The sequence below is a fragment of the Apium graveolens genome, chromosome 2 (genome assembly GCF_009905375.1).
Source record: "Apium graveolens cultivar Ventura chromosome 2, ASM990537v1, whole genome shotgun sequence".
In the NCBI taxonomy this organism is placed as follows: Eukaryota; Viridiplantae; Streptophyta; class Magnoliopsida; order Apiales; family Apiaceae; genus Apium; species Apium graveolens.
The window spans coordinates 119,303,691-119,328,436 of NC_133648.1; the positions used below are offsets into that span (position 1 = coordinate 119,303,691).

The 24,746-nt window shown below is 33.5% G+C and overlaps 2 protein-coding genes across 4 annotated transcripts; one reads left to right on the plus strand and one right to left on the minus strand.

The window, feature by feature from the left end:
- Positions 1–10,975: 10,975 nt before the first annotated feature.
- On the plus strand, positions 10,976–13,867 carry LOC141707787 (polygalacturonase-like). The gene is made up of 9 exons (XM_074511149.1): positions 10,976–11,500; positions 11,804–11,932; positions 12,039–12,206; positions 12,343–12,363; positions 12,472–12,679; positions 12,835–12,916; positions 13,045–13,153; positions 13,263–13,379; positions 13,467–13,867. Exons 1-9 carry the CDS (start codon positions 11,165–11,167, stop codon positions 13,689–13,691), a joined length of 1,395 nt encoding a protein of 464 aa, XP_074367250.1. The 5' UTR covers positions 10,976–11,164; the 3' UTR covers positions 13,692–13,867.
- Positions 13,868–13,982: 115 nt separating this feature from the next.
- On the minus strand, positions 13,983–18,769 carry LOC141707786 (ent-kaurene synthase-like 1). 3 transcript variants are annotated; one of them, XM_074511148.1, is made up of 14 exons: positions 18,543–18,769; positions 18,045–18,097; positions 17,681–17,966; positions 17,329–17,509; positions 16,997–17,214; positions 16,788–16,887; positions 16,526–16,620; positions 16,207–16,433; positions 15,986–16,098; positions 15,778–15,876; positions 15,225–15,440; positions 14,758–14,899; positions 14,424–14,669; positions 13,983–14,327 (listed from the first exon to the last, which is right to left on the minus strand). In XM_074511148.1, the coding sequence occupies exons 1-14, from the start codon at positions 18,613–18,615 to the stop codon at positions 14,031–14,033; spliced, it is 2,346 nt and encodes a 781-aa protein (XP_074367249.1). In that variant the 5' UTR covers positions 18,616–18,769; the 3' UTR covers positions 13,983–14,030. The 3 variants fall into 3 exon arrangements, with proteins under 3 accessions (XP_074367249.1, XP_074367248.1, XP_074367247.1); XM_074511147.1 differs by having other exon boundaries at positions 16,788–16,899; XM_074511146.1 differs by having other exon boundaries at positions 16,788–16,908.
- Between the last annotated feature and the right edge of the window lie 5,977 nt (positions 18,770–24,746).

The window sequence follows — 24,746 nt, forward strand, 5'->3', positions numbered from 1 at the left end:
ATAAGCACACTCATATTTTTAAAATATTAAAAAATAATAATAATCACTTATTAAATTATTAGTAAAATAATTGTAACATAATTTTGGTAAATAAAATTATGATATTATCAATTTAATAGTAATTATTGTAATTTTATGAGTAAAATTGTGATATGTTAATTTTGGTGGACTTTAAATAATTTTATATTTAAAATGGTTCACTAAAATTAAGAGGTTTGAAGCAGCATAAATGTTATTAATAGTTTACCTACACATATAAATTAATGATATAAGTGTTGTTAAATTATAAAATAATATTTGTGAATTTTTTTAGCATTTTCTAATTTTTATTATGAAATTTGAAATTTCTATAATTTTGGGTTCAGAAAGTAATTAGTCTTGATAAATATTATACTTAGAAAATTTTCCAAGTGTTCTGTGCACTTGCGCTAACAGTGCTTAACACTTAGAAAATTTTTAAGTAAAACCACTCGGCGCAACTCAACTGCAGGCACAAGAGGGATTTTAAAATCTCCCTGTAGGCGCAACTACAAAAGTTTTCTAAGTCATGAACTTGGTGCAAGTGGAGAGACTCCATTTTATGCGCAAGTGGCCACTTAAAAAGTTTTTTTTGTGCTACGTATATTTATATTCATTGAGATCTCATTCACAAAAATATACACACAGAGGCGCAAGTCAGGAATTAGTGTTTCAAATTGTTCAATTGATCAAAACCATACCAAAAACTCTACCAAATTTTATAAAATTTATAGATTCTTAAAGCCCAGGATCTAAGCTTTAATTTGATATATATTTTGTCTGATTCCATTAGGGTTTTGACAAATCCAAATTTGGTTGTTCTTCACGAGGTAAGGTCGTGTTTGGTTTCTGCGACATTGAGTTAATTGTATTAAAAACGAGGCACTTGCATTAGGGTTTTGAGATTTAAATATGCTCCTTATTAATTTGTGTGTTTACATTCGTGATTTAATATTTATGCACAATTTAATTTGTTTGAAATCAAAAATTTTATTCTATTTTTTAATTAAACGACGGATAATTTTAAGATTTAAAAACAAATTATGTTTCTATTTTAGAACGCGATCCGGTAAAAATGGTATTTTTGAACAATGGATCCGCTTTCTAAACGAACATTCAATTGTGCACTATGCATTAGCTAGTAATATCAAGTTGAATGTTGAGCTTCTCAGGCATATTCAAACTACAGCTGAAGATACGTCTGATGAGAATCTTCCAGGGTTTTCTTTCTTGATTAGCAACGAAATATTCAGAATCACCGAGGACGATTTAAATGAACATCTTCAACTTCCTCATGATAATTTTAATGATTTAGCAAGAAGATGGGGACTCAAGAGCTTCTTTCATGCGATGAACTGCCCTATGAAAAATGACAACCTCCCTCGCAAAATATATAAGAGTCATTTACCAAAGGAATGACATGTGTTTTTCAACATTTTGTCGTACTGCCTGGCCCCAAAGACCAGTGGCTTCCACGGGATTATAAAGTTCAATCATGTCATTGGAGTGGCTATTGCTGAAAATTATCGAATCAACTTTGGACGTCTTTTCATGGAAGAAATCTTGGAGAAGCAGTCACTTCATCATAATTATTGTTTGTATCCTAGATTCATGTAGATAGTGTTGAATGGAAAGCTTACAGAAGAACAAAAAGCTCTAGTGCGAAGTGATAACCTAGAAGAACCCCATGTATTGTCAGACACTATTGTTACCAGAATGATCAAGAAAAAATCTTTTGTCAACAATAACAAGAAAAGGGCACAAATATCACAGACATATCACATCAAGGAGTACTTTGTTAGTCTTTCTCAAGAAGCGGGGAATGTTCCACACATGGAGAAAACTGAAGGACAACAGAGTGCACCTCATCCTGAAATTGATGAAATAGAAGTTGATCAGGAACCAATTACCACTGAACATCAAGGAGAATTAGTGCTAGAACAATCATCAGAAAATGTATACATGGACGGATTTCTCGGGTATGAATGTCTCTACCAACAGTGGTACATTTGAAAATTTTTCTGACTTAATTGATATTAATTCACTACACATAGATGATTTTCACACACAGATCCTTGAGGATCAAGTTAGGATAAGAGGCAATGAGTTTGTTTTCCCACAAATTCAGAACCATCCTGGAGAGCCAATTAGAAAATCTCAAAATCTCCTAACCAAATCCCTGGAGTATAAGGATCCTTTGAGTGTAGAGGGAGAAACTGCACAAGAGGCATCAAAATTAGTATCCAAGGTAGTATCCAAATTGAGACGACTGTAATCCCCCTTATATCTTCCTAAAAGGGTACAGTGGCTGAAAAGGCAGTTACACTCAACAAGATGCTCCTATTAAAATTCGCCCGTCTTCCAGGCTATCTTGTACAGAGTCAAATATTCTTTCAAATACCCAAGCACTTGAATGTTTAAATACGTCAATCAGATGAGAGGTTTTTAGTGAGGATTTATTGATGGAAACAGAAGGTTTAACTATTTTATGGTTAGAATATTTTGCTAAAGGTCCTTTAATAGATTAATTGCCTTCACATGTGTGAGGAGAAAGTGTTGTAATCGCTGCCACATCTAGAACATCACTTACCTCCCCATGAGTAATAAAATTGGATGCATCTGTGGATAGGAAATCCGACATAAGTGCGGATCAACAACCCATTTGCCATGAACTAGATTCACCTTATGAGCCTAAGGGGAAAGAGTCTTCACGGACATTTGAGAACACTGAGTAATAGAGGCCAAGTATGATGACTTCAGTGATTCTCCTAGAGATTAAAATACTATAATAGTCACCTCAGGATAACAGGAAACTTGTCTTGTACAAGGAACGAGACTTACAAACTCCCATTGCACCACTGCTAACTTTCTTGAGGATGGCTCCAATGATTTCTGAGGGTACATCTGGAGCTTGACGTATTAAGCGGAGTGTATCCGTGGGGACTAGTGAAACACTTAACCTTAAGCCGAGTGACAGAGTGCTGAATGAACTACAAGAGCCTCGTGAGACACCTACCATCCAAACTACACCTATAGACATATCACAGTATGTCACGAAAGCATATCTCGAAGAGCAATTGGAATTTAAGGAAGACTATCTCAAAGAACAACTGGCTCTGAAAGATCAATTACTGAAAGCTGAACTATCTGGATGAGATCACCAGATTGCACGTCCTTCCAAACAACTAGAGGGTCAACAAGCATCTTTTGCATAGTTTACGGGAATTTGTTGAGCAATTATTATCTCACTCAGGAAAGGAAAAGGAAATTACCAACACCGGGCCAAAGATCTCAGTTAGCAAGCAAGCGCCAATTTCGACTTCTACTGGAGTAGTTCTTCTCAGTATTGAGCCAAAGATCTTAGTCAGTAAGCAAGTTTCTATTTCAGAATCATCTTCTCAACCAATTCTTGACTTGATTTTGTCTACTCAATTAATCCTAGCTCTGAAGGATAACAAAACTGAGGGGGAGAAATGGGTAGATAACAAAAGTAGTTGTTATTGTCAATCTAATTCAAGATGCATTTCAAGGATCAGAGTCAATGTATGATGAATTTCATGATGAAAAGAACAAGCTGAGTGAGAAGAAATGGTGGATGAAAGGGTGCTCATAAAAGCTAGAGCAAGTGAAAAGAATTTAAGAACTCAAGGTGAGTAGTCAATCTCTCAACAAGATCTCTTAAGCCAATTTCTAAAATCCTAAAAGAGTCTTTCAATCGGACGTATATAAACCAAAACCCGTATTCACAGAATTTGAGGATGAATTAGAAGAAGAGATTGACGAAGAAGAAGTTTCTCTTGGGTTTGAACTGGTGTTTGAGAAAGTTGAGTTAGAAAAGATAAAGAAGATCTCTGAAGATGAAGAGTATGAGGACGAAGATGCTTTCTCGGATGACTGCCTATTCTATGGAGCATCTAAAGGATTTAAGATGTCATATGAAGCGATTCAAGATAAAATATCCAGAACATGAGCAAGAATCCAAAGAGCTTTTTAAAGAAAAGAAGCGAGAGAGGCAAGGAAGCTATATCTTCAAAGGACCAAAAGAGAAAGTAAGTGGGAGGAAGTGAAGAAAAAAATGGACAAACCAGAAACTTATCTTAAGAAAGACGTTGACAACAGAAAGCTCTTAAATATTGTAAAAGAATTTAGAACACTCTATGTGAATGTTCCTGTCTTCTATCACGAGTTCAGTAAGATAATCACTGGTGTAATGATGAATACTTTGAAGAACGCGCAGAGAATTTATGTTAATCATGTAGTTGGAATTTCAATGAAGATATCCACCAGTGTGCTGAGAAAATTAAACATGTTTGAAATGTTTATTCTGTCTACAAAATTCCATGGATGACCTTAATGGAAAATGAGTACTTCAAAGACAAGCTTCAAAAGATGATAATGGATGTCTCTCCTCAAGCTTTTGATACACCATTCATGATCAAAAGGTTTGTATATAGAAGAATGCAAAACTTGACTTTAAATGATGAAAGTGTGATACTAGTTCCATATCTTCAACTCAATTTTCTAGAAAGTCATCTGAAAAGAAAAAGAGCCAAGCTAGAAGTACCTGGAGTGAAAAGATCAGAAGTAGACTACAAAGTTGTTGAAGTGTTATATGCTTACAGGTTGAATGATAAGATGATTAGAGATTCAGAAAAGGACATGAGAAGGTTAAGCAGAGCATATCATGAGATTGTGTTCATCGATGGGGTGGCTGAAACTAATATCATTAAAGATAGTGAACCTATTATCAATAAGGATGATAAAAAGGATCTAGTCATTGAAATCAATAAAAAGAAGATTAAAAATCAAAGATTCCAGATTGAATGATTCAGATCTAATAAGGCAAGCTTTGTTGGATGTCAAAGTATCAACATGCAAAGATGACAAGCATGCTTTGACTCCAATAATTGAAGTATTTCAGGAAGTATTAGAAGAAGAGACTGTCAACAACACTAAAAGAGTACAAGACTTTCCTAAAAGGATAACTCTCTATGTACTGGCAAGAAAATCTTCATTGTTGCTCAGTAGTCTTCACAAAGTTACCAATAACAGGTATCTTCAAATGATGTTCATTAAACTGAATAATCCACCATCAAAGAATGCACTTAAAATTGAAGCTCGTGATTATGTTCAAGTTAGAGTGAACAAACTTCTGAACCGCAAGAAAGAAAAATAAAAGGAAGCATCTCATCCTGACTATACACAAGCCTCAGATCCAAGGAAGAAAGCTCTCAGAAGAAAGTGTTAGGTATGAAATGAAATACAGATGGGGGGTGAATGTCTTTTCTTGGTTTTTAATTAATTGTGAGAGTGTCTGGCTATTTAGAACAAAACAGATGTATGAACTTTTAGTGATAAAATACTTAAATGTAAACACACAAATAGGTCATCAAAATCTCACTTGATTATATATTAAATCAAATTTGTCTTGCTACAAATCTGTATTCTTAAAGATAAGAACTTTGCTACAATTCTTGATAGAGAATAAATGATTTTTCCTAGATCTGTTTGTTATTTCTAAACAAAGGACCGGTGGCATGCTTTATAGATCAACATGCACAGGTTTATAAAACTTGTACTAAAATGGACTAACACAGTTTCTAAAGATATTTTGTACGTTTCCATTTCCAGTGTTAGCAAGTCTATGCAGAATCTATTAGATCTTTGACCCTCCTTTGTCCAGTGAATCTTGGCCCTTGACTTGTATTCTTCAAGCTATATTTGTAGTCTTTCCAATTTAGTGATAGAATTGTTTATTGACTGATAATCTTGAATCTTTAAGTTGTTTGCATTCTAAATTATGAATTAGTTTGTCAAGATCTCTTTTATTCTGTAGAGATGTCACATATCGATAAGTAAAATGACTTATCGATATCTTGAGTTCTCTACATGTGTTTTTGACTTATCGAGGTCTTCAGTTCTCTACAAGTAGAATGACTTGTCGATATCTCCGGTTCTCTACATAAGCTTTTGACTTGTCGATATCTTGTGTTCTCTACATGAGGATTTGATTTATTGATATCTCTAGATATCTACATGAAAAATTGACTTGTCGATATCTCTAGTTCTCTACATGGACTTTTTGACTTGTCGATATCTTAGTTCTCTACATGCAGATTTGACTTGTCGATATTTCTTAGGACTTCTCTACAAGTTATTTTAGACTTCTCGACATACTTCTTGATATTCACTGATCTGTGACTTGTCGATATCTGACTTTGAACATTTTTTCTAGAACAACATTATTCGACTCTAAGCTGCTACACTTCTCTCTAAGGCATGATCAAGATTTTTCATCTTCTTTCGGAGTTTATTCCTTAGCTTGATGGTTGTTCATAGAAAAATTCTTCAGTCTACTCTACTTAACATTTTTACAGATTCAAGAAATATAATTATATAATACAAAATTAGATTATCATACAACTTATGCTTAGGGTTGTCAAGATGACTTAGTCTTGTTATGTACATGCATGTTTTGCACAACAGAAATTCTGTTCAGACTGAATCTACTCAAGAACGAGGAGGTAGTCAAGGCAAGAAGCAAGAGAAAACAAAGACCAAGAAGACATAGTTTATTTTTTTAGACTAGAGGAACACTTCTTATCTTTGTAACTTACAATTAGGAAATCTGAAATTGTATGTGATCTAGAATGTATTTAATATTATTCTCTATTTTTAGTACTTACTTTTTCTTGTTAGTTGTGTTATTCTTTAGGGATTTTCTTGTCGAACTCTAACAAATAAATAGGGAGAGATTATAAAGCATAATATAACATAATATGTAACCGAGGAATTATAACTCAATCATAAAACAGAAACAGAAAAATAATATTAATTGTGAAGCACAGGAACTCTGAAGATGAAGACTTGATAAATATAAAAAATAAAAACATGTAATTAATGCTCTAAGCCCGTAACCATTTTATGAAAAGAAGTTCATTACTATGTTTAAGCCTCCGTGAAGAATAAAATGTCAAATGACTTTAAGTGGAAAGGAAATGTATTAGTTTGAAGTATTGAAGATCAATGATTTCAGTTATTAAAGCAATGAATAACCTACAGGTTGTATCAACTCAGAATCCAACTAAGAGCAATTCCAAGAGTGTCTTAAAAGATACCTTAAAAATATTATAAAATATGATGTCCTGGTAATTTAGGATAATATTCTCATGTATGCACTCCAACAACAATTCCTTATAGTTGTGTTTTATCATTAAAATAATATTATATTTGAATTATATTTGAAGGAAATGGAAGAGATGAGAGAGAAGATATGTGTAAAAATAGGAAGGAAGTAAATTTTTTATTGAAAAAATTGAAATAAGTCATGCCTAACAGAGCCTTGAAAATGAGGCATATGATGGATGTCCTAGTATTTTAAGGTACCACTAGGACATTGTTGGAGCACCTAATTATTCAAAATACCTCAAACTATAGTTTATGACAACAATTTAAGGAACTAATTGACATGCTCTACGCTCACATCTAGATTCCATAAAATAGATATTAAATCTTTCCAAAACATAACTAAACGAATGTGTAATTGAATTTCAGAATATATACAACCTTTAACATCCAATTTGCCTCCTGAAAATACACGCTAATATTGACCTTTTTGCTAGTTATTTGCGTAACAGCATAACCTACTTAAAAATTATCAACATGCCAGCTAGATGTCTACATTCATATAGGTTTTTTTAAAACTGAACATTATAAATTAACCAAATTTAAAAAGGATTGATATCACGAAAGGGGTAAAATCCATCAGTAAAGAGATCGAGTCTGACATTCTGAATCTTTTTGAAATCTTCGATTAAATTGTTTCCATTCATCTCCATTTGTTGGGTGACTTAATTCACCTTCAACTGCAATTCTATCATGATGCAATCTCATATATTTTGCAGTCTTGTCCGCCATGAATAAATGATGCAATCTCATGATAATAGGAGAGTAACGCAAGATTTTATGAGGAATCTTTTATTTTTTAGGAACTTTTTGCACTTTATATTGGTTTTCTTTGCATATATCACACTTTGACTTTTTGCTATATTCCGTGTAAAATAGCATACAATCATTCTCACAAGCATCAATCTTTTCATTCACCATATTCAATCCTTTAATCATCTTTCGCACGGTGTTGTACTTCTTAGGCAATTTATGATCATTAGGCAATACCGATCTAATGAGGCGAAACAAGTCATTAAAACCATTGTTATTACAGTTATGCTTGTTTTTCCAATAAAGCAGCTTCATTACAAAATCTAATATTATAAAATTGGTATTGTTCGAATAAATTGGTTAAGAAGCAGTATTCACCATCTTGTAATTTGTTTTTTTCTATTTCATTCAATTCTTCCTCAAAATCCTCACAATCTTCGAAAGCATCATCATGTGCATCATGCATATCATCATCTTTGTAGCCCGTGTTAATAGAACTAGTTCTGGCCTTGTCCCGTGACATTTCTTTCTCTCCATGAAAATCTCATCTAGTATATCATTGCATGATACCATGTCGATATAAATCAATTTTTACGGTACTAAGATGCTTATAATATATATTACCACAATCTTTACATGGACATCTTATAAGGCCATTGTCTTCTTCTTCAAGATGTTCACTAGAAAATTTAATAAAATTATCCACACCAACTTTGTATTCTTCCATTATGTATTTGGCTTCATTAAATCGATTACGACTGATCCAACTACGATCAGATTCCATCTACAAATGAGCACACATTGATATTAGGTGAATGCATTGTTCTACATATAAAAATTAACAATGTAATTGCTAACAATATCTCAAAATTATTTTAACAATTATCCTAATATTCTAAACAGTTAGGATTCAAGCCTAAATTTTAATGATAAGCAGATCACATTGCATAATTATGTTAAGACAAACTGTAAGGTTCAATGGCTATCCATCATAAGGGATAACCGTTGAAAGAGTTTCCCATCAGCTGATGAGATTTTGTAACACTTTTCGATGAGATTCTCTGTTATAGATATCAATGTTGTTATTCATTCAGAAGTCATGTGAACTCAATGGATAATCTAGAATATGGTGAAAAATTATAAATGCTCGATGCCGTGTAATTCGGATTAAATGAAATTGAGAAATCAACGGTTATGTGAAGATACAACATCAATGGCTAACTACATCAACCCACCAACGGCTAATCAAGTGACTGTCCACGACTAAGAGAACTCACATAGTTGGTGATAGTGACTTGATATTGGTCAAGTCCTGAGTCTGACACAGCACATGGGCTTATGGGAATCTCAGTAAAAAAATGGGAGCCAAGACAAATTTTACATGTGATCTTGAATTTTGAAGAATAAGAAACATTCAATTTTATGCATGACAAATTGGAGGGATATTCAAAGCAATATATCAATATACAATCTAGTCCCATTGTCAAGCCTTATGGGAAAGAGAATGAAGAAGCAATGTTGTCGAACCTCGAAGACTGTGTCATGTATTGTCTAGTAAGCATTATAACTTGGTGATCTATAAATCAAGTAGAAGCGGATATTTCACTTAAAAAATTGGTTTTATATTTTCAGATATCAAAAGAGCGAGATATCTTTTTTTGAGTGAAACACTGTAATTCGCAGTTATGAGATTACTTTGTAATCATAACATATTATTTCTTTAATAAAAACCCTCATGTGGCAAGTTGAAAAACAAACAACCTGAAAATTATGAATATCTGTATTCCAATTTTATCTCCTAAGTACAGATAATGTGAAAATTTTAATTTGTAATCAAGCCCTCTATTCTACAATTTTAACCCAAGTTGATTGTTAGTGGATAACATAAGCTTAGTAAACAACAATTATGTTATTTTTATCAACAAATCCAAGTTACTCAAACCATTCATACATAAACACATGAATAATTAAATAAATCTAGATATTAATAATCACATATAGAATTCAAAGAATATAAAAAATATATGAAAAACTAAAAATTACACTTATTTGAAGATGAAGGATGATCACATGAGTGAATAATGATGGAAAAAAGAGAGAAAATGATGAAATGGGGGAGAAGATGAGCAAACACGGCTACTGAAAAGAAAGAAGGAGAGTTACTAAAATAAACTCCTAATTTCAATGGAACCTGGTTGAATTTATAACACGGCCAAATACGAAGGTTTTTGATCGAATTTATGTCCCACTATTTTCGGTCGAAGTTAACTTACGACTGTCGGCGGTCGAATTTAGTATTTTGGTAAATTCAATCGAATTCAGTGGAATAATTTCCCCCTTTGTTATAAATTTTTTTTAAAAAATGAGGGATTTTTCCCGCCAAATCCAAATTGAGGGAAAAATTCCCTCCAAATCCAAAATTAAATTTTAATTTCCCTTGGCCGAATTTAGGACATGAAAATAAATTTTATGGAGAGAAAATTCACGCTCTTTTTTTCCCGGTCATAAATTCGACCGAATATATTTTTAGTCGAATTTAACTATAAATATGACCATTTTTATTTCAACCGGTTCAAGTTGAATTTATTTGTAAATACGATCGATTATATTTTCAGTCGAATTTAACTCAAAATACGATCATTTTAATTTCGACCATTTTTATTTCAACCGGTTCAAGTTGAATTTATTTGTAAATACGACCGAGGCTGGTCGAATTTAGTCGTTTCCAAAAAATTCAAGTCAATTATATTTAACCTTGTTTTCTTGTGTGATTACAAAAATTTGATCTAGTTTTTGTGCATCAAGAGGTAAGAAGAATTATTTAGGGCCTCAGTATTATTGTTTGCATGAGGCCTCCTGGAGCCGCCTCCGAGAAATATAGTAGTAGTATTAATGCATGGGTGCATAAAGTCAGAAGCAATCCAGAAAAAGAGAACATTTCGTCTGAATCTCTCCCATATATTTGCATTCCATACCACAAAGAGTCATGCCCACAGTCCTCTTTCTTCCAAACCCTACCCTCCTTCTATAAATATGTAACCCATCATCACATTTTATTTAATTTCATTTCTTGCCAGTTCATCCCTGCATATCTACTCTTAAATTCCTCCAAATCCAAATTCATAAATACATTTTACCATTTGTAGTACATTTACCTTGTCCCACATATCCTCTTTGATCTCGCAAAGAAAGCCTATCATAATTACTTATGGCTCCACCAAAATATATATTCCACTTCACCATCATTGTTATTCTGTATTTAATCTCAGCTTCCTTTAGTCTTGAAGATGATGTACAACTTAATAATGATGTTCATCTTTACAATCATGACCGTGATGGTTATTATGATCAAGAAACTGGATACGACTCTCGAGCATATCCTTCACAGTTTTTAAGCTCTGATGGCATGTCATCGGACTTGCCCGATATTGTTGGAATTGGAATAGAAAGTTACTTAGAAAAGCTTGCTGCAGATACATCAGCTAAAACTGTGAGTGTGCAGAGTTATGGAGCTAAAGGTGACGGTAAATCTGATGACACAAAGGTATATGCTGTAAGCATGTATTCAATGCTTTAATTATTAAGTTCACTTTCATTTCGTGTTCTTAATATCTGGCTCACCTGGAGATTTATTAGGGCATGTACTCACTTGTACGACATATAAGCCTAATTATTCAGAAAAAAAAGTAGAGTAAGTTCTTAACATCAGTAAATATAATTTGACACGAACAACAGTACTCCTATAGGTTATGCATGTGTATGTGATGCACGATGATTTCGTAGTCTTGTGATTCTTCTTTGGATATACATGTATATAATGGTATTAACTGTTATAGCCACTGATCAGGCGTTTGAGAAGGCGTGGGAAAAAGCTTGTTCCTCGTCAGGGGCAGTATTTTTGGTACCCGAGAACAAAAAGTATCTTGTGAAACAAATTACCTTCGAGGGTCCTTGCAAAGCTGCTTTAACTGTGCAGGTGATTTATACATGGTCTTATATATATTTCTTTATTTTTCTTAAATCTTTTTGATTTAACTAAATTGAGAAGAACAATATCATAATAATTGCTGACTAATAAACAGATAGCGGGCACTATTTTAGCATCAAACAATCGAGAAGACTACAAAGAAGACAAGAGACACTGGCTGATGTTCGAAAATATTAAAAATCTTGTAGTTGGAGGAGGTGGAGTTATTGACGGTAATGGCAAAATTTGGTGGGAAAACTCTTGTAAAATCGACGAATCAAAGGTTAGTTTACGTGGTTAACTAATTTTTACAGTATGAAACAAATCTTCTCATATACAAATTTTGGTTTTCTTTGCCATCTGTAATCAAATAAGAATCTCAGACTGATTATTCGTTGTTTGACGTTTTGTTTATGCAGCCCTGCACGGATGCGCCAACTGTATGTATCTGATCTCTCTAAGCCCATATCAGAATATTTGCAATGAGGCCATACTGACATAGTATAGGATAATTTATTTTCTGTTTTTTTCTTAACATGAACTGGCAGGCACTGACCTTTTACAGGGTCAAACAATTAACAGTAAAGGACCTGAAGATAGAAAATGCGCAACAAATACAGGTATCTTTCGAGAGATGTGTGAATGTGGTTGCGTCGGATCTTAGAGTAACTGCACCTGGAGATAGCCCTAACACCGACGGAGTCCATATCACTCGCACTGAAAACATGCAGTTATCCAGCTCTGTTATTGAAACAGGTATGCTAATTTCTCAGTTACTTCCAATAATAATTCCTCAAGACACACAAGTGTTCTCTAGCTAAACTACGTGTTTAGACAGATGAATATTTTATTGTATATTGAGGGACTATCATGCATTGATAAATCATGTTTGTTTGATTGGAAAATTTTAGGTGATGATTGTGTTTCAATTGAAAATGGCAGCAAGAAGCTGAAAATTACAGATTTAACCTGTGGACCAGGCCATGGTATTAGGTACATACATACACTATAATTTAATTTTTTAATCATTTAGCTCTCTTTGTTGATCGTTTGTTCATTTTATTGTGCATTCATAAGATTCTTTTTACTTTTCCCATCTAATACGCGTGTCTGCTGTTCAGCATCGGAAGTTTAGGAGATGGAAATTCAGAAGCTCATGTTTCTGATGTAAGTGTGGATGGAGCTAAGCTTTCTGGAACTATGAATGGAGTCAGGATCAAGACATATCAGGTTGCAAAATAAAACAACAGACACAAAGAAATGCTTCTTAACTAAATTACAGATTGTTGCAGATATGAATATGTGCTTACTGTTGCACTTGTGCTCATATTGTGTTCAGGGAGGATCAGGAAGTGCAAGCAACATAAAGTTCAAGAATATTGACATGAAAAACGTTGAAAACCCCATCATCATAGATCAAAACTATTGCGATCAGGCCGGACCATGTAAACAACAGGTAATGATATACTAATAGTAATTTATATATCTAATTAGACGCACATCCTGAAGTGTGTTTAATTATTCTGAAACATGAATCAAACAGAAATCAGCTGTTCAAGTGAAGAATGTGGTGTATGAGAATATAAAAGGCACAAGTGCTACGGACGTGGCTATTAACTTTGATTGCAGCAAAAACCATCCGTGCCAAGATATTGTTCTCAAAGACATTAAGTTAACAGGACAAGATGGTGAAAAGGTGAAAGCTGTCTGCAAAAACGTTGATCTTGAAGAAAGCGGAACTGTTTCTCCGCGTTGTCCTAATAATTAGGACGATCACCACTTGCCTGAATCATGTATAATATCATGTATCATCAAATAAATTCTGTTGTAGATATTTAGCAATCAAGATCACTAAACATATTTACATAAACAATCAAAGCAATTGTCATTTGCTCTTACACTAGTTCATCTAGTACATAATATACAAGATAGCAATTGTTTCCAGATTTCAGGGGATTGAGTTTAATTTATCTATTTTCTGCAGTTCTTCTCTTCGAGTAATTTAGGTCAAATGTATTTCAAGGGTCTGCGCAACTATTTGGTATGAGAATACTAAATAATAAAATTTAAAATTTTGTACAAAAAACAAGTGTTACATTGACGGGATTTAATCGTAATCAATGGATATAGGTTCATGTATGATAGCCTTCACAGCCCAAAACATGTTGTCTAAGGTGAAACCATCATCCTTCATATAGGTAAAATGCATTACTCTACTCATTTTCCAAAACAAGTCTTTGCAAACTCTTGGGACTACACTGTCCTTGTCTTGTAATACTTTTCTCTGTAATTCTCTTCTCTTTTCGTTTATTATATTCTTAATATCTTGAACAGCAGCTTCTTCAGAATCAGTGTGAATCATATGCAAGGAGACAGAATTTAATTTTCCTTGCTTAGATTCTCTCTGCAAACAACAGCACATATATTATTTTGGTTTACAAGAAAATTTTCTTGAACAAATGAGCTTTTTTTTACTAACATAAATAATAATGCTTCATACCTTATAGCTCTGAATATCATTGAGAAGGCGGCCACACGTGCTCATAAGCTCTAAAAGGTTTCGAAGTTCACCATTTTGAAAAACATTTTCTGATAGCTCCGGGTCAACAAGGTAAACAGATGGGAGAACAATTGGTCCCAAGGCAATTGAAATAAAACCATTTGTCATATATTCTTCCAGCTTCGGCACATAACTGTCTCTAGCCCATTCAGCTTCCCTTAGCACAGAACTAAGAAACTCCATCCACTGCCAGGAATTAATGTTCATGTTATTTAAGGTTGGAGAGCATTATGCAGTACTAAGCTGGATAGAGAGAGTATAGTTTTAAACGAACAAATTCAATGATGTGATTGGTCACATTGCGTGCTTGCCATTTGATTGCCCAATCCCCAGTCTCACATATTGTGTTCTGAAGAGCTGAAAATATAATATGGACATTCTCGGAACAGCATTCAGTGTGCACATTAACATTCCATCTGTCGATTATGAAATATATTAGCACTACTTAGCACCACAAACCTTAGCAATAAGACTGTCATGAATTTTTAGAGCATGTTTTGTTATTGTGGAAAAGATAATTCGAAGTCAAATGGTATTATTTTGGCTTATTTTTAAGTTATCAATATTGTTAGTAGGATAAGGAGAGAAAAATTAGGATAATTTATTAAGTTTATATAGACTTGAAACTTGCAGAATTATATACATATATTGACACTATTTTTCTTCAGTTTCCTTTACTCTTTTCATATATAAAAAAAACTGACAGTAATAAGAGATTCAATACTAGAGAGGAAAAGATACTTGTTTAACAGCTGAATCAGGTTTAAGAGTTCTTCCATGGAACCTCCAATATCAAATAAGTCATCCACCACAACAGCAAGAATGCTATGTTTCGACCATGACATACGTGCCTCATGTAGTTCAGGAGGAAAAAGCATAGCTGCAGCAGGGTAATAACAGTATGTTGTCTTTTGGCGTGCAAACTCTAGCTTGTCCAACTTACTCTCAACTACCCAACTGCCAACAAGGAAACAACTCCATGCACTTGATTAGATTTGATAATTAAAGAGACAACAATGCAGGAAAAATATCAGCGTATTCTCCAAATAACTATTTGACTTTAAGAATTATTGAGTTGCCATGATAGATATATAGTACCAGTAAACAGGAAACTTAACAACCTACGATAAGTGTAATCAACAGAATAAGTAGTAAACTGAGACTGGGGGGCTGCCAAGTTTTTCCTTTGGTACTTAGTGTAGTGTTTGTGAGTGTGTGTGTGGTGCCACAAGGCTACAATGATAAGGATTATGGAAGCATTATTGTCTATTGATGCTAGCTATAAGATACGAACCTCTCAAGAAGCCTGAGTTCTTCTTGGTATATAGATTGGCATGCGTTGAAGTCTTCCAATGCAAATCTTTGTAAATTAGTGTTACTTATATTTTCCGAACTAGCACAATAAAAGAAACGAATGAAGTATTAACAGATTTAATAATGTTATTACTCCTGAGGTACATTTCCCATTAATGAAAATATTGACATAGTATCAACTAACATACATGTACGAGGTCTTTAGGATCCTTGAACTGTCTGTATTATAATTTTTTATACTTCTTACGTGGACCAGACGTTCTAGATTTGCATAGTCAGGAAACTTTAAAGCATCCTCAACCTGGAGTGAGTTATTATACCCAGTTCTTAGATCCAGTCAAATTCACAAAAATTTACTAGGGAAATTGGAAAAAGGGTTCGAGTTAGCCCCGTATATGGCAAGGAATACCTCTTTAAAAATTGTTTGAGCATATTTATCTAGATGAACTGATCCAGTATGTAATTTCTGTTCCAGAAAACACTTGGACCATGTTTTTTGCTTCTCCAAATCTGATTCATATGGATATATAATGGTCTGTGATGCCCTATACAACTCCAGCACTTCAGATGTGTCCTTTAAATTTCCATCAAGCAAATTACAATAATACACCTCTTTGGCTATTGCAGTCAATTTGTCTATGCAAGTAGAGTACGTAACAAGGATCAATCTTTTGATTACGTATAACTGGTACATTGTAAAATCATAATGCTCAAAAGTTAGACTGTACCTGACAAGATATCGTATCCATTGACTCGTAGAATCCGAAAAGCTAAAGCACAAGTTGCAACATCCATGAATTGTTCATCATCCTGCAGCCAGGAACTATAATTTCACCAGTGTCATAGTCTCGAACAAATTGAATTGGAACCACATGTAATTAAAAAATTACCATTAAATCTAGTTACTTGATCACACCATTATACAGGAAACGAACAATAGCATATTATCAATTTATCATGTACTTATTACTGATGAAGTTAGAAGTATACCAATATATTTCATCCAAGACGGTTTTGATTTCCTGCCTAAAATATGGATCAATTCCCATTCTTTCAAGACTGTCAACCAGGCAAAGACGAGTATATATATCTGAAGGATAAACTGTTGGAACTGTAAATATAAAAGATTTAATTTTCTTATTGAAACATGATAACTTAAGAGTTGAGATAGAGATTAATACAAACATTAAAAATGGAACCTGCATCTCCAAATTTCTCCAGGAGTTGAGTGAGGTAATTGAGACAACCAGTATTTTGAATGTGACTTAAAGAAGCTGCTGTCGTTGATGGTGAATCGAACAATGGCCCATTTTTCCTCTGAAATTTCAGGACCATATCCCAATTTTGTGACTTCCCCATCCCTTCCGAAACACATGCCAAATAGGTTTCGCTCTGCAGTGACTGGTTCTCAGAGTATCTAAATGAAGATAGCATGCTAGTATGTCACAGAAATAGATTTCAAATTTCCCCTATATTATCGTAACTAAGCTAAGCTTCAGAGAGTCACCAAATCCAGTAAAATAGCACATACCTTCTGATCTCAGTGGCCTTCTTTTTCAGCATGGTGTCGAAGATTTTTTGATCCACTGGAAGCTTCAGGTTTAGAATTTTAGCATATTCGAGCATTCCAGGGAAAATGATATTAAAACCCAATGGTGAGTGTTGATTCTCATCAGTAGCAGAACCAAAATTTGACTCGAGAAAATGTGAGCCTACAACATGAAACTCATAATTTCATATCAAACCCAAATAGAAGGTAGTGAGCTGGCAAAGCAAAGAAGCGCACATACGTTAAAGAATAAAGATATAAGATGCATTTAGTGTTTCGGCAACCACTTGAGCTTTAAGATAACTGCTTAAAATATAGCAATGCATATATTTACCTTTGTTGATTTGTTCTTGACCGACGCCCCATCGCTTTAGTGCAAGAACACATGCCAATGTAGAGGAAAGATCATCTTTTAGCCATCGGACGCTCTGTTGAGGAAGACCCCAGGAACCATCATTAAGTTGGTTGCGCAATATCCAATCTATGCAACTTGAGAAACAAGGAGATTGTGAAGAATGAGGAGAAGGGACCATCGCAACCCATGCCGTGTCATATGCTGAAACTGATAGGTCAACCTTGTTAAATAGGCTCCTAATCCTTTCCTTTCTCCCTTGGGTAAGCTGCGTATATAAAGTATAATTAATTTGTTTGTAATTTTATTAGACGGAGGGAGGTGTCACAAGGAAACTGAAGCATACCGAGGCTTCCGTATTAGCTTGTGGTGAATTTCTTTTTCCGGATTCCAAAGAAGCTGAATACAAGATAACAAAACCGATAGTCAAGTTTCTAGAAAATGAGCGGGCTGCAAATCAACAATAGCTAGACTCAAATTTTACAACAAGTAAAATGATATAAAATAGAAACCAAGCTCAGAAACCTAATGCATACCACAACGGACTCATCACATATCAGTACAAAAGATCTGGCAGCTTCGGGTATACATTAATTATTGACTTGTCCGTCTCCGATACTCTTGTTCTCAACATAACAAGAGATCAGGCCTCAGGGGATGAGGCAGCAAAAGAGCAAAATTAATGATGCTCTTAGTACTTAATTACCACCTAGCGGCTAGTCATGTATTTATCAACTTAATTAAACAGATGGATGGCAGGATTAAAAGAGCATATTAGCACTGATATTGAAGCTAATAAAAATGACCAAACTTTGAACATAATAATAATATAGAGAGGAGATACCTGAGAAAGATGGGTAGGAATGAAGATGGGTTTTATGACGAATGACACATGTGTTGAGGTTTAAGAGAGACATGCTATTGCTAGATTCTGTTTAGAATGCTAAAAGCTGGTCCTGTTCTACAAGCATTCAAGATTTTATACACAAACATCCAAGATTTTATCCAGACCAGAAGTGCTCATCTGGAAGTTATACCCAAAGGTGTTCCTGTTGGTTATAATACTTTGTGTTGGTTAGATTGAGTATACTACTTTGTATTCAAATGTCGTTGGCAATAATTAAATAAAAAGTTTATATATATTTACGTTAACTTAGACTTAAAGTTAGAAAAAATATCTTTTAAGTTATATGAACTTCTGGTAATTTTACTATAAGTTATTTATAAGTTGATAAGGTCTTGTTAAATCATAACTTATAATGTTATATTTTTTAAAACAAAAATTAAAATAAAAAAGATAAATAACCATCAATTTAAAGTTTTAAATAAATAAATTTCATATCTTAAAAATATTATTAAATGAAATTTAGAAAAAAAAATAATACTAAAAAGGGTTTTTTTTGGAAATATTTCTCCAAAAAAAGTTTTGCAAAAATACTATTACTTTAAAAAAAAATCGATTCAACTAGTTGCGTATCTCGTTGATTTTGGCTATACCATATTTTTGCAAATATTTTCAAAATATATTAAAATCGCAAAAAACTTAAAAAAGTTAGTATATTTGGTATTTTTTAGAGTAAATTAACGGGAGTAAATTCTCTAATTTACGCTTTAAATATATTATTTAACAGTCAAGAAATAATATGAGTTGGCGGCAGCCTTTTTTTTAAAATACCGATCAAAAAGTTGGCAACTATTTAAAAATTTAGCCACTATTTTAAAAATGGGTGTAAAATGCGGCCATCATGTAACTTACTCTATTTTTTATTTTAAAAATATTTCATATATCTCGAGAGTTTTATGTTATTATAATTTAAAAATTGAAAAGGTGAAAAATTAAGAATAAAATGAGAATGTGAAAAGTTGGTGGCTAATTTTTAACATTCTACTCATTGTGTCGACCATGTTTACGATTAAACTATTCCCTGTCATGATATATTATTTCCAAGAGGCAAATTCGGATCGTTTCATAACAGAAGGGCAATTTAATTTTTATATTTGATTTCAACTCAAAATATTAAAAGTCAACCTTAATTTTTATTCCATCTGACAATGCAAAAGAAAAAACTCCACTTTACCGACGGACGAAAGTTGTCGATACAATTTTGGGGGTACTTAGGCAAAAAATAAAACGAACTTCTTCGGCCCATTTTCGGGACATAATAATGAGAAAGTGTAATTCTGTACAAAAAAACAAAACTAAGTTTTTTCGGCCCATTTTCGGCTATAATATAATAAAAAGTGTAGATTCCTTAGATCATGTTCACTAGAAAAAATTTCTAAAAGAATGGAAAAAAAAAGAGCGAAAACATGTTTAAATTAGTTTATTTTCAAATGGAAAACTAGAAAATTGAAAAACATAAATTATAACCGAACATTAGAAAGTTGTAGAAAATAATATTTTATTATTTTACAAATTGTGAAAACTAAAAAACACCCCATGTAGACTAGAGCTGACAATTTGGTATACAACACGATAAAACGACACGAGAACGACAAGATATAAATGGATATGTGTCCAGCTTTTCGGTACACGAACACGAAAATATACGACACGATGAAACACGAAATTTAAACGGGTATGGATATGTGTTTACCTTGGGGTACACGACACGACACGAAATACACGAAATTAATTAATTAGTTAATATTTTTAAATAATATAAAAACATTTTATACATATATATTAAATAGTGTATAAAATTTTTATATAAAATAATATAAATTTTAGGTTCGAAACAATCGGGTTGGACATTTGGATTTTGGGCCAGAAGCTCACAATATTATTATTACTAGACTTATTACATACACATTACATATAAAATCGTTTAATCTAGGGTTACGTCTTCCCCCCTTTTTCAAAGCCTCTGCTTATTTCCCCCTTTTCCAACGCCGCTGCAATTTATGATGGAGGAAACAACTGCAAATATGCCTGATTATGAATCTATGAGTGATGATGAAGGCGATATGCACTATGAAGTCAAAGATGAACCAGTTAATCCAACCAATCCAACAACAGAAGGACTTGTCAAACCTGTTTTAAAGCGCAAGGGAAATAGAAGAAGAACATCTAAAGCTTGGGCTACGTTTGAAGAACTTCCGAAAGGAGAAGATCAAGTGTTGCATGTCAGATAGGAGTGGGCATCGGTCGGTTTGGGCGGTTTGGAGGGTCCAAACCGAACCAAACCGAAATTAGCAGTTTCTCTAAAATCCAATCTGAAACCAAACCGTTATGTGAAAAAACTAAACCAAACCAATTCGTTTAAAACGGTTCGGTTCGGTTTGGTTTCGGTTTAAACCATTTTTATACAAAACAAAATTAGAAATTAAATTAACTTTAACTTGTAAATAAGAATCGAAAATTTGTATCATATTATAGAATTATATTTCCTATTATAATCATATTCAAAATATATATATATAAATTATGACTTCGAGAAATAAAAAAAAGTAAGAAGACGCGAGATGTGATCAATTTTCATGATTTATTATAAAAATAAAAATAATAAAAATATAACAGGTACATAGATATTAACATCTTAGAATAAAATATATTAAAATTAGTTCTTTTATATGTTTTAGTTTACACATATGTTATAAATTATAATTTTATTATTAATTGCACATTACTAATATATGTATATTGATGTTTCATTCTAAATATGCGGTTCGGTTCGGCTATTTCGGTCGGTTTGGAGGTAAAAACCGAAACCAAACTGAAATAACTCGATTTTTAAAATGCCAATCCGTAACCGAACCAAACCGTTAGTAAACCGTAAAATTCGGTTTGGTCGGTTTGGATTGGGCGGTTTCGGTCGGTTTGGCTAATTTATGCTCAGCCCTAATTTCAAATGCAAAAGATGTGGTTATACTTGCATTTACAACTCAATCAATGGGACTGGTAACATGCTCAAACATCAAAAAGTATGTCTGAACATAGGAGATGTAAGGCAAATGATCCTGGCCAGCAGTCAAGGCTCTATCACAATTCAAAACACATCATTTGATCCCAAAATATTCAGGGATATGATTACTAGTGCTGTGGTAAGACATAATCTCCCCCTCTCTTTTGTTGAGTATGAAGGTATTAAGAATGCTTTTTTGTATGCGAATTCTAATGCAACCTTGGTCAGTAGGAACACTTTAAAAAATGATATAATAGCACTTTACAAACACGAAAAAAAGCTGTTATATAATCTGTTCAAAACCTATGATGGTAGAATCTGTTTAACCTCTGATTTATGGACATCGGTTGCAACTGATGGGTATATTACAATCACTGCTCACTACATCACGAACGATTGGGTATTGCATAAGAAGTTACTAAATTTTTCGTATATGCCTTCACCCATACAGGGATTACTATATCCAAAAAAATTTATAAGTTATTGTGCGAATAGAACATTGAGTTAAAGTTGTTTAGTATAACTTTACATAATTCATCAAGTAATGATGCATTTGTTAACCTTTTGAGAACGCAACTGAATTTGAGGAATGCGTTGCTAAGAAATGGGCAGTTGTTTCATATAAGATGTTGTGCTCACATCCTTAATTTAATTGTGCAAGAAGGTTTGAAAGACATGGACGATCTTTACTATCGGCGAGCTTTTGCACATTTGGAGTTGAGTGATTTTAATTACAAACACGCTCTTACAGATGAGGAATGGGACATAGTGGAGGGAATATGTAAGTTTCTTGGAGTCTTTTACAATGTCACAAAGTTATTTTCTGGATCAAAATATCCCACAGCTAATTTATACTTTCTAAATGTTTTTCTGGTCCAACTTACATTAATCAAGGCAATTGAAGATAGAAATTACGTAGCAAGATCTTTGGCTACAAAAATGAAGCCCAAATTTGATAAATATTGAGCAGATTATAACACAATTCTTGCTATTGTTGTGGTATTCGATCCACGATATAAAACTCATTTTGTTGAGTTTTCTTACAAACTGCTGTATGGAGACTTTTGTGAACAGATTCCATTGCTTCATGAAACTTTGAAGCAACTATTCGATCTTTACAAAGATAGAATCCCAACTTATACAGTTGTGTGTGAACCTGAGCCTGGAAGTTCACTTCTGATGGAGGGATCAGACATAATGAAGGTACATGCCAGCTGTTGTGTATATGTTGTGAACTTGATGATTTCATTAACAAAACACATTGGTAGATTTTACTTAGTGAATTTTGTAGCACTCGACGGATAAGGATTATAGTCCCGACGGATGACTCAATATAATCCCGACAGATGATGATTTATTATCCATCGAGTGAGTAGCTTATGTAACAATAAGTCTGTAGCACGTTTCTGCATACACATTGTTCAGAATCTGTAGTAGTACCTAAGTCATGTTGACTTTAACTAGATATGCAGAATAGGTTGATTAATTGTACATAGATGATGTCTTGTAATTCTGCATAAATGCAATGAACTCTAGTGCCTGATTGCTACCCGACGGATAAACAACAATGAATTCGACGGATGATCATCAACCCGACGGATGATCAATAACTCGACGGATGATCATGAACCCAACGGATAAAGAATTCAAATATCTGTTGACAGTGACAATACAGTCACATGCGTCGAGTGTATGCAAATGGAATGTGGTAGCCTATTCAACTGGGTTTTCGAGAACAAAGAAGTATTGCCATTTACATGCTATTATGAAGATATTCAAAGATGCTGGAATAGAGTAATGAAGTAGCATTGTATTAGACTTGATAGTTTTTGTTTTATTATCCTGTCTTATTACTTTGTAATCTTGGTGATATATAAACCAAGAAGCAGCAAATAGAATTGTAAGTAAGAAACTCAGATAGAAAGAGAGAAACATTTGTAAGCTATATTCTTAGCATTTCTCTCATTCTTAGTTGTTATCATTTTGTAAGCAGCTGTGAGCTTTTTGCACACAGAGTTCTCTCGATATATATTATATATCTCTGGTGGAATCATTCAAATCCACCAGAAAGTTTTTAAAGACTCTTGTTTTTAATTACTTGTGTTTTGATTCATTTCAAGTGATTATTCCGCATTCTGCTAATCAATTCACACTGATATATATAATTGAGTTAGAACAATTTTTATTCAAGAAAAAGTTTTAAGAATTCCATGCAACCCTCCCTTTTGTAATTCTTGTTATATTGTTAAGGGACTAACAATTGTTATCAGAGCAAGCTCTTGAAGAACAAAGAGTTTAAAGATCAAAACAATACAACAAGATGAACAAGAAGGATGTTGGAGTCAAGATTCCTTTTCTGGATAAAGATATTTACCATCATTGGAAGGTAAAGATGTATCTTCATTTGCTTTCTCAAGATGAGGCCTATTTGGATTGCATAGAAAGAGGGCCTCATGTACCAATGAGAGCTGCAACTGGAAATGAGCCATCTGTCCCCAAGCCAAGGCATGAATGGTCTGATCCTGACATTGAACAAGTCAGGAAGGATAAAAAGACCGTGAATATCCTTTTTAATGGAGTTGATGGTGATATGTTTGACAACATTATCAACTACAAAACTGCCTAGGATGTTTGGGATACAATACAGATCATCTGTGATGGTAATGAGCAAGTTAGAGAAAATAAGATGCAACTACTGATTCAGCAATATGAGCATTTTCATAATGAAGAAAGTGAGTCACTCACTGATATTTTCAGTAGGTTTCATAAATTGCTAAATGCTCTAAAGTTGCATGGAAGGGTCTATCAGACAAAAGACTCCAATCTGAAATTCCTTAGATCTCTTCCAAAGGAATGGAAACCAATGACAGTCTCATTGAAAAACTCACAAGATTATAAGGAGTTTACTTTGGAGAGACTGTATGGCATCCTGAAAACATATGAGATTGAAATAGAGCAAGATGAGAGGATGGAGGAAATAGAGCAAGATGAGAGGATGGAGAGAGGAAAGAAGAAAGGAGGGTCCATTGCACTAGTTGCTGAGTTAGAGAAGGAGAAGGAGATGAATATGGAAGTTGTTGAGTCAACTTCAAGGGTCTGTGAAAGCAATGACAAGGGGCTTGCAGTAGAAAGTGAAGATTCTT

What these genes read in the sequence shown, in the direction of transcription:
- LOC141707787 (XM_074511149.1), top strand. Translation starts at nt 11,165, where the DNA reads ATGGCTCCACCAAAATATATATTCCACTTCACCATCATTGTTATTCTG. An exon ending in AAGCTGCTTTAACTGTGCAG is followed by an intron (nt 11,933 to 12,038) that starts GTGATTTATACA and finishes ACTAATAAACAG; the next exon opens with ATAGCGGGCACTATTTTAGC. An exon ending in CCTGCACGGATGCGCCAACT is followed by an intron (nt 12,364 to 12,471) that starts GTATGTATCTGA and finishes ATGAACTGGCAG; the next exon opens with GCACTGACCTTTTACAGGGT.
- LOC141707786 (XM_074511146.1), bottom strand. Translation starts at nt 18,615, where the DNA reads ATGTCTCTCTTAAACCTCAACACATGTGTCATTCGTCATAAAACCCAT. An exon ending in AAGCTAATACGGAAGCCTCG is followed by an intron (nt 17,967 to 18,044) that starts GTATGCTTCAGT and finishes TTATATACGCAG; the next exon opens with CTTACCCAAGGGAGAAAGGA. An exon ending in ATGATATTCAGAGCTATAAG is followed by an intron (nt 14,328 to 14,423) that starts GTATGAAGCATT and finishes TGTTGTTTGCAG; the next exon opens with AGAGAATCTAAGCAAGGAAA.